The sequence below is a fragment of the Acipenser ruthenus genome, chromosome 25 (assembly GCF_902713425.1).
Source record: "Acipenser ruthenus chromosome 25, fAciRut3.2 maternal haplotype, whole genome shotgun sequence".
NCBI classification, from domain to species: Eukaryota; Metazoa; Chordata; class Actinopteri; order Acipenseriformes; family Acipenseridae; genus Acipenser; species Acipenser ruthenus.
The window spans coordinates 9,827,606-9,838,122 of record NC_081213.1 but is presented as its reverse complement, the minus strand read 5'-3'; the positions used below and the strand labels follow the sequence as shown (position 1 = coordinate 9,838,122).

Genomic DNA, 10,517 nt, shown 5'->3' with positions numbered 1-10,517 from the left:
ATCCCCAGCTTCTGGCTCTACCAGGCCCAGCCTGCGTCCAGAGGCCACAGCAACCACAGCCTGCTCCCGGTGAGCTACCGCTGCCTCCACCACAGCGCCCCCCTGTCCAGAGTGGTGGTCTGGATCCACACCCTGGCGGCGGCCTGCCTCCCGATGGCTGTCAACATCTCCTTCAGCGTCCTGATCGCACTGCACTTCCAGAGCACGGCCAGGGTGTTCAGAGACAGCCAGAGCCGGGTGATCAGCAACACCAGGGCACGGCTCAGGCGATCCAGTCGGCTCCAGGCTTTGGTCACAGTCACCTCGGTGGTCTTGACTTTGCCGTGCTACGTCATCTACTGCCTCCTGGGCACCGACACGGCGATATCGGAGCAGGAGAGAGAGGACCCCCAGGACAGTCTTAACGTCGCCGCTCAGGTGGGCTTCATGCTGCAGTGGCTCAAGCTGGTCATTAATTTCTGCATGTACTGCTTTGTGTCGTCTGCGTTCCGTGCCGAGAGCATGGCCGTGCTGAGGTGCAGGGGCTGGCGTGGTCAGAGCAGAGGGAAGGGAAGGAGGCAGGGGCCTGCAGGGCATGGGCCAGGCAACAGGGTAGGTGTCTGGCATGTCACGGAGGCCAGCTGAACAACCTCCACTCAAACAAACAGTGAATGAGACTGGCTTTCAAATGTAGCCCCTCTAATCTGGCGCATGGAATTGTAGATCTAATTTCCAGAAAATAGGCATATAGATAAGGGCAGCAGTGTGGAGTAGTGGTTAGGGCTCTGGACTCTTGACCGGAGGGTCGTGGGTTCAATCCCAGGTGGGGGACACTGCTGCTGTACCCTTGAGCAAGGTACTTTACCTAGATTGTATGTAAAAATAATGTGTAAAAAATAATGTAATTGTATGTAAAAATAATGTGATATCTTGTAACAATTGTAAGTCACCCTGGATAAGGGCATCTGCTAAGAAATAAATAATAATAGATGAGAGAAGGGAGCCAGTATGTTTCTTTCATAAAAAAAGAGAGGATCTCTTTCATCTGCTTAAGAACCACTTAAAATATAAATACCTTGAATTATAGGAATATCTTCAAATCAATATAGAGCCTATAATTTGCCTTTTATATTTTTACATAAGGTAGGGAGAAGAAAACAGTTTGTGAAGATTTGGTGGTGGTGTGTTGCTTGCGCTCTGTTTCATTTAATAACAGTTGTTATGATTATCCCTCACAATGACAATTGAACTGTACAGTTTTCCTGTTTAATCGAATGCACCTCATTGCAGTTCCTCCACGCACTTTCAGTGATCCTGTAATATTGTTTCAGCCCCTTGATCCATACAGCTGGGGGCTCTCCTTACTGGTTTTCTTAGCTGGGGGGGGGGGGGGCTGGGGGGAGAGACCCCACAGTAACTGACAAAGGTTTCAAGGCTCTAGTTGTATTATTTCAGGAGATACAGTGCTCCATAAACAGCATGACATTAAGGATGGGGATAGCCCAACCACTCGCATTGCTGTTCAAACACAGCCCTGCTTCTCATTGTACCTGTCTTTAACAGTGTTCAAACACAGCCCTGCTTCTCATTGTACCTGTCTTTAACAGTGTTCAAACACAGCCCTGCTTCTCATTGTACCTGTCTTTAACAGCTGCGCATTTTAAACATTTTCCAGATGTTATCGTTTTTAATAAAGTTTTCAAATCTGTGTCCCGGTGTGAGGTGTCCCTTTAGATAGAATTTGTATAGTACTGTATAGCTTCCTGGATCTCTGCACATACTGCACTGTTGAGATGTGCTTGCGCAGGATAACTAATAAATGCATCAAAGTAAAACAGTTAAATAAATAAATTAAGAAAGGTGAGCTGGAGGTCTTGGCCGGTGTCTCTCCCAGTCTGCCATCGTTACCTTCTCAGTGGAGGCAGGTGCTGGTGTTTACAGACTGCTGGAATGAAATGAGCGAGTGATGTTCTGCTGTGCATGCTGGGAGAGCTGGTATAAGGTATTGCAGTGATCTGAATATAGTGTGTGTGGGAGGTCAGGTAATGAAGCGCTAATCACACAGCGCAGCGAGTGTACAGGAAATTCAATAAAAACATAAATACATATCAAAATAACAACAGACACATGAATGATCCCTTGTACTGGACAGAGCGATCGTTGATGCAGCTGGTGTCTCGTTAAAAACATTTTAAAGAAATCGTGCTGCTCTACTTCTTACCGGAAGCAAACTAAACCGTCTGCCAGGTTCCTAATGCAGTGTAACAGGTAGTGCGTCAATAAGGCAAACGATTGCTGTGTTTATTTGAAGTGATACAAATATGTGTATTTACAGTGCCTTGCATAAGTATTCACCCCCCCCCCCCCCCACCCCTTGGACTTTTACACATTTTGCAGTGTTACAACCTGGAATTAAAATTGATTTAATTAGGATTTTTTGGCACTGATCTACACAAAATAGTCCCTAATGTTGAAGTGGGGATAAAAATCTACATATTTTTCAAAATTATTTACAAATAAAAAACTGAAAAGTCTTGATTGCATAAGTATTCACCCTCTTTGCTGTGACATGCCTAAATAAGCTCTGGTGCAACCAATTGCCTTCTGAAGTCACATAATTAGTTGAATGGAGTCCATCTGTGTGCAATTAAAGTGTTACATGATCTCAGATTAAATACACCTGTTTCTGGAAGGCCCCAGAGTTTGTTAGAGAGCATATCTAAACAAACAGCATCATGAAGACCAAGGAGCTATCAAAACAAGTCTGGGATATAGTTCTGGAGAAGCACCAATTAAGGTTGGTAAAAAAATATCCCAAACTTTGAACATCCCCCGGAGCACCATTAAATCTATTATTAAAAAATGGAAAGAATATGGCACAACCGCAACTCTGCCTAGAGAAGGCCGTCCACCAAAACTCAGTGACCAGGTAAGGAGGGCATTAGTCAGAGAAGCAACCAAGAGGACAATGGTAACTCTGAAGGAGCTGGAGAGATCCACAGCTGAGATGGGAGAAACCGTCCATGGGACAACTATAACCCGGACGCTCCACAAAGCTGGGCTTTATGGAAGAGTGGCGAGAAGAAATCCATTGCTGAAAAAAACCCATATCAAATCCCATTTGGATTTTGCCAAAAGGCATGTGGGAGACACACCAAACATGTGGAAAAAGGTTCTCTGGTCTGATGAGACCAAAATTGAACTTTTTGGCCTTAGCGCAAAACGCTGTGTGGCGCACAGCCAACACTGCTCATCACCCTGAGAACACCATCCCCAGGGTGAAGCATGGTGGTGGCAGCATCATGTTATGGGGATGCTTTTCATCGGCAGGGACTGGGAAACTGGTCAGGATTGAGGGCAAGATGGATGGAGCCAAATACAGGGAAGTTCTAGAGGAAAACCTGTTTCAGTCTGCAAGAGACCTGGGACTGGGGCGGAGGTTCACCTTCCAGCAGGACAATGACCCTAAACACACAGCCAAAGCTATACTGGAGTGGTTTAAAAACAAGAACCTGAATGTCTTAGAATGGCCCAGTCAAAGCCCAGAACTCAATCCGATTGAGAATCTTTGGCAAGAAGTGAAAATTGCTGTTCACCAACGGTCCCTATCCAACTTGACAGAGCTTGTAAAATTTTGAATGGGCAAAAATTGCAGGATCCAGATGTGCAAAGCTGGTAGAGACTTACCCAAAAAGACTCACAGCTGTAATTGCTGCCAAACGTGCTTCTACCAAGTATTGACTCAGGGGGGTGAATACTTATGCAACCAACAAATGTCTTTTTTTTTGTTTAATTAACTTTTGTGTCACAATAAAAAATATTTTGCACCTTCAAAGTGTTAAGTATGTTGTGTAAATCAGATGGTAAAAATCCCAATTAAATCCATTTTAATTCCAGGTGCTCGCATACTTATGCAAGGCACTGTACACTATGCTTTCAGGAATGGGAGTTTTCACAAGGAAGTGCAGATTACACGGCAATGGGAACATTTCACTGAACTTGTGAAATCTGTGAAGAAAATACAGTCTTAGTGAATGGCAAGGAGATTTCTCATATAATATACTATTATGACCATGCCCCCCCCCCCCCCCATACTTTTAAAAGAATATTATTTCAGCTTTGCACTTTTTAGAATTACAATAAACTGTGCTGAGACTAGAAATTAAGAATGGAACAAATGGTGAATTTTCACTTGATATAAACCTCGGATTTCTTTGTATATGTTCTCCTCAATATTCCCTATGCAAATGACGTAGATTATTTATAGAAGTTTGGATGATCTTTTTTGCATATTAAAATAAGCACACAAGTGTACTATCAGTAACCATTAACACGTCCGCAGAGTGCAATCAGTACGTCCGTTGTCCTGCTAATGTACCCCATTGTACAACAAATGCATTGTGCACAACAGCAGAGTCCACTTCCATGTGAAATGACAGATAATATTTGGTTAAGTCCTGTCCATGTTAAAAATGAATACAGCGAAAAAGGGTAGATAAACAAACTATATAAAGAGAGTGAATTATATTTGCACTATAGCGCACAGAAAACGTTTCTTCACATCCTCTAGATCCTGCTCTGTAGGCTAGTTCCCATGATCAGTCTAACTTGGTTCACTTGATCAGATCAGCTAAACTAATGAACTGGATCTTGTGATCAGTGCATTGCAATCGGGAGCATGCTACACTCGCATACAGTAAGTAAGAGCAGCGTGGATCCTTCAATTCATACAAAACCAATTTCAGATTTTACCCCCATGGTACATTACATTCTTACAGCTCATACTGATGAATGCAAATCAAGCAGAAAAATAAATAAATGCACACATTTTCAGTTTAGACGTTACATGATAAAGACCACAGTGGCACTGTCTGCCAAGGCCAGTTTAAATGTTTTTATTAGGGGTATTACCACTAGTTACCAGAAGAGGGAGCTACACTGTAAAACTAAAACTCCCATTCGAAGTCGTGCTTGACTTGGATATTATAAATGGGAAAACCAACTAAAACACAGATATGTGCTGGTTTGCACACAAATCTGGGGCTGGACAACAAAGATATGCAGCACACACTTTTGTGTAACTTAACTGTCCTTCACAATGAACTGCTTTGCACATGGATTCTGTATTGTATAAAAGCTGCATATCCCTTTTGTCAGTTCCAGCAAGACCTCAGGACTTCAACAGAGGGCTAACAGGCGGTGCTCGGTTGGCAGGTGCTTCTATGTCAAAGACTGGTGTTTCCGAGGAACAGCTTACAAAGTAATGCCTCTCTCTATGCTACTGGATAATGGATTTCACTGCAGATTTACACCGAATGAATCAGACGCAGGACACATGTACGCCAGCAACATTAGTGCAGCTACCCCCTTAAAGGTGTTTTAATCAGTCTCCTTACATCTTCTAATTAGGACTAACAACATTATCACTGTCCCATTGAAATTCATTTTCTTGCTATTTGGACGTAAGCTAATTTACCTGACATTTGCAGTCAGCTGTGTTTAATCTCAGCCGTGTTGTGCCAAGTATAGACGTGGATGTATTTTAATGTTTCTGCATGCATGGACTCCGGGTTCTGCGTGAGTCCTTCGCGCTGGACTCAAAAAAACTCCAACTCCCAGAATGCACCCCTCAAAAACTACGGACTCCCGGATGCTGTTGACAGGCAAGCCCGTCCAGTGGTAGGTAAGCAGCTAGCATAGGCAAAGCAGTTGCGGTGGGCAGATACCAAAAGACTAGGAGGGCAGTATTCACTGGTGAAAACGTATTCCACTGCATCTCGCCCTTCTCCTTTCTTTCTTCCTCTCAATTCGCTACGGATCTATAACCGATAATCGTGCACCTTGAAGAGCGATCGGCTTTGCGTGTCGCGTTTCTTTTTTCTTGGCGTTTTTTGTTTCTTGTGTGTTGAGCCAAGCTGCGGTTTGCTTGATTTTTTTTTATTGAGACACGGACAAGAGGAGAGAAGAGCGAGGAGAGAGCGCTATGCACTCGGGCTGACATGTAAAATGCTGTCTGTTAAGGTCGTTCGTGCAGCAGATGGTTCGATGAATCCGAGTGGAAGAGAGGAGATTCGGAATATCGCTCGGACCGAGCCTCAGCAAGAAGGGCAGGTCGGCAGCGACGACGCCGTTAATTCACCGCAGCCCGGTAAGCAATGTGTTTTCTGTGTATACACCGAATATTTGCATAGTTTTCAATTGGATCCAGCTGTGATGGCGTGCATTATTAATATGGGCTGTAGTATTTCGTAGCCTGTTAACCGTATCCATACCGTACACTGTGCAGGAAAGGTCTGCTTAGTGAATCATTCAGTGCGTGTTGTTGTCTTTCCCATTGATGTAACTTACTGACCTCTGCACTAATTATTATAAATACAGTGATCACTGCATGACCAATGCTAGTATTTAGAAGTGTGTGTTTTTTTCAAATGGTAATTGAATGAATTTAATAATGTATTTATTTATTTATTGGTATGCATTTTAAACGCGACTCAGGGTTATATGTCACAGCAGTCGGTATTGTATAGCTCTTATTAAAATATTTACACAAATGCGCGTGCTTTTGACAGTGTCAATAAACTATTTACATATTCAGTCATTTATTCTGTTTTGAATACTGTCCCGATAATAGCCAACGCAGAATGGGGGCTACATTCTTTCACAATGCATTATTCTTACAAAATAATGTATACATTATACACGGTAGGCTCTCGCTAGCCCATTGAAAAATGCGCATAGTTTTGTATTTAATTTATTGAACATTGTCGTGTTGTGAAATACAACGAGGTCTTAATGAAATTATGTTTGAACACGCAAACAAAGGATGCTGTAAATAAAGACATGGAAGATGGGTCCCCCCCCCCCCCCCCCATTCATTCCGGTTTGAATGACAGCTGTCGTGACGGCTTGGCACTGTCCACTAGTCGACGGGCTAATTACAGCCCGATATTTAAAAGGCTACCTGTTGTTTTTAATCGGCAGCGGATCTCCGGTAAATTGTGGTCCTTGCTGGCTCAGTGAGCGCGCGGAGGAGGGGGCGTGTTTGTGGTGTGACGGAGCCACGCAGTTTATCAGTAGGCCAGTTTGAAGAGGAGAACATCCAGAAACGGGTGTACCCATGCCACCCTATAGAAAGAGTCCGGGAGAGTACGGGTTAAAACGAGAGATTGTATTAGCCTTTCAATGAGCACACTTGCATCTTGTATTATTATTATTATTATTATTATTATTATTAACATCAGGACAATTATTTTCAGTTCTTATTGATTTATTTAATAATACATGCATACATATAAATGAAGCACTACCATTAACATTTTATTTCCATTTAATATATGATATTACCGGCATACTATTCCTAAGTAACTTTTAAATAATTGTTTCCAAGTATACTGCTGCTTTTCATGTTCAAATAGCTGTTCTGTAAACATAGGTGTTTTCTCTTTGAAAGCAGAGGCAGATCCTGCTCTGGTAATAAGTCAGACCCTTAGCTATGACACTAGGGCTAATTTACGTAGACTGCACAGGGCCTGGAAGGTGTCTTCAGGGATCCGTTCAGTCATTATCATGTCGTGCACTTGCTGTAGCAAGGTACATCGCCATGACCAATGTGTTGAGCAAGTTCATCCCACACATGCTCAGTTGGATTGAGATCTGGAGAGCATGGTTAGCATGTCTGAAGACTCTGTCATGGATGGGTGCTTTACCATCTTGTTAGCTGCCATTGCTAGCAGGGTACCCGTGCAGCATTGTTGGGTGCATCTGCAACAGTGCTAAAGTGAACTACAGCCTTCCTTCTGTCTTCCAGAGTAATCAAGGCAGCCAGGGTATACCAGGAGGACACCCTAGGGCAATCCATTTGGTCCTAATAAAGTGGCCAGGCAGTGAATAATTATTTATAGGCCATATATAGTATGTACTGTATATTCTTAGCAAACGGAGCCTCTTTTAGGACAGAGCGTGTGAGCGTTAGGGTTAAAGTTTAATTTAGGTTTAAACATTCTTTCCTTTCCACACATTCTACATTGTTATATAAACACAATGCTCCTGCACATCCACAGAGTGCTGTGTTTATTCCACTCAGTAGGATAGCTGCAAACAACCTGTAGGGGCTTGTGGGTTATTTGGCCATCCTCTTTGTGAAATAACCACAGTGCTCCATGAACGTGCACGGTGCATCCTCTCCTCTCCTCTCTGCATGGTGCATTCTCTATCTCCTCTCTGCACGGTGCATTCTCGATCTCCTCTCTGCACGGTGCATTCTCTCCTTTCCTCTCTGCACGGTGCATCCTCTCCTCTCCTCTCTGCATGGTGCATTCTCTATCTCCTCTCTGCATGGTGCATCCTCTCCTCTCCTCTCTGCATGGTGCATCCTCTCCTCTCCTCTCTGCACGGTGCATTCTCTATCTCCTCTCTTCATGGTGCATTCTCGATCTCCTCTCTGCACGGTGCATTCTCTCCTCTCCTCTGCATGGTGCATTCTCTATCTCCTCTCTGCATGGTGCATTCTCTCCTCTCCTCTCTGCACGGTGCATTCTCTACTCTCCTCTCTGCACGGTGCATTATCTCCTCCTCTCTGCATGGTGCATTCTCTATCTCCTCTCTGCATGGTGCATTCTCTCCTCTCCTCTCTGCATGGTGCATTCTCTACTCTCCTCTCTGCACAGTGCATTATCTCCTCCTCTCTGCATGGTGCATTCTCTATCTCCTCTCTGCATGGTGCATTCTCTCCTCTCCTCTCTGCATGGTGCATTCTCTCCTCTCCTCTCTGCACGGTGCATTCTCTCCTCTCCTCTCTGCACGGTGCATTCTCTACTCTCCTCTCTGCACGGTGCATTATCTCCTCCTCTCTGCATGGTGCATTCTCCATCTCCTCTCTGCATGGTGCATTCTCTCCTCTCCTCTTTGCACGGTGCATTCTCTCCTCTCCTCTCTGCACGGTGCATCCTCTCCTCTCCTCTCTGCACGGTGCATTCTCTCCTCTCCTCTCTGCATGGTGCATTCTCTCCTCTCCTCTCTGCACGGTCCATCCTCTCCTCTCTGCACGGTCCATCCTCTCCTCTCCTCTCTGCATGGTGCATTCTCTCCTCTCTGCATGGTGCATTCTCTCCTCTCCTCTCTGCACGGTGCATCCTCTCCTCTCCTCTCTGCATGGTGCATTCTCTCCTCTCCTCTCTGCATGGTGCATTCTCTCCTCTCCTCTCTGCATGGTGCATCCTCTCCTCTCCTCTCTGCATGGTGCATTCTCTCCTCTCTGCATGGTGCATTCTCTCCTCTCCTCTCTGCACAGTGCATCCTCTCCTCTCCTCTCTGCATGGTGCATTCTCTCCTCTCCTCTCTGCATGGTGCATTCTCTCCTCTCCTCTCTGCATGGTGCATTCTCTCCTCTCCTCTCTGCATGGTGCATTCTCTCCTCTCCTCTCTGTCACCTCCTGCTTTCTTCTATCTCCTCTCTCACTTGTGGGCTGGGCAGGGTAACCTATGCGCTCTCACTCAGTGTATTAGAGACCAAAACAAGCAAAAAATGAAAAGCATTCTATGTATTTTAGTGTTTAAAGTTTGTATTCTCCGCTGGAGCCATGATGTAGTTTAGGAACATCACACCTCCAATCTGCTGTCTGTGAACAAGCCGGTATCCCCTTGTGATGAAACTTTCGGTACCACAGTTAACACTCTAGCTGAAAAGTCTGATGTTACTACGTACCGGTGACCCTGTCTCTTATGGTACAATAGTGTCTTCTTGTGAGCATTTTGATTGGGGAGGAGGACTGCAAAGTAAAACTGTGTGTTTCTGTCACCCACAGTGCTCACAAGACTATGAGAGGCAGGGTCACCTGTACGTACAAACTTATTATGAATCAGGTTTTAATTTAAAGGACTTGGTACATAATGAATGCCCTTATCCTTGTCTTTAGAGATGTTGTCAGCTGGCAGTTTGCCGTGCACAAGACAACACTTACAGCAAAATAGGTTGGAATTCTTTTTTTGATTGGATGCGGCTTCATAATATTGCAAGTTGTATTCATTAGGACTCGTATGTTGCTGTCATACTTGCCTTTCTCACCAAATCTAAAGATTATTGTTCTCCATTTTGTTGTTGTCTAGTTAGAAGTAAATGAATAGAGTCACTGACCTGGCTGAGAGTGTGGAGCTGGGAATGACAGAGTCACTGACCTGGCTGAGAGTCTGGAGCTGGGAATGACAGAGTCACTGACCTGGCTGAGAGTGTGGAGCTGGGAATGACAGAGTCACTGACCTGGCTGAGAGTCTGGAGCAGGGAATGACAGAGTCACTGACCTGGCTGAGAGTCTGGAGCTGGGAATGACAGAGTCACTGACCTGGCTGAGAGTCTGGAGCAGGGAATGACAGAGTCACTGACCTGGCTGAGAGTGTGGAGCTGGGAATGACAGAGTCACTGACCTGGCTGAGAGTGTGGAGCAGGGAATGACAGAGTCACTGACCTGGCTGAGAGTCTGGAGCAGGGAATGACAGAGTCACTGACCTGGCTGAGAGTCTGGAGCTGGGAATGACAGAGTTAC

The 10,517-nt window shown here is 44.8% G+C and overlaps 1 protein-coding gene across 4 annotated transcripts in view; it reads left to right on the top strand.

The window, feature by feature from the left end:
- Positions 1–5,653: 5,653 nt before the first annotated feature.
- LOC117414017 (transcription factor Gibbin) overlaps positions 5,654–10,517 on the top strand; it is a 73,320-nt gene continuing 68,456 nt past the window's right edge. For all 4 annotated transcript variants that reach the window (XM_034906318.2, XM_058999480.1, XM_034906317.2 and 1 more), the window contains exon 1: positions 5,654–6,127. Coding sequence is in view for 3 of the 4 variants with exons in the window: in XM_058999480.1 (XP_058855463.1) it covers positions 5,986–6,127 (142 nt within the window). In the remaining variant the exon portion in view is untranslated. The remainder of the gene's footprint in view (positions 6,128–10,517) is intronic.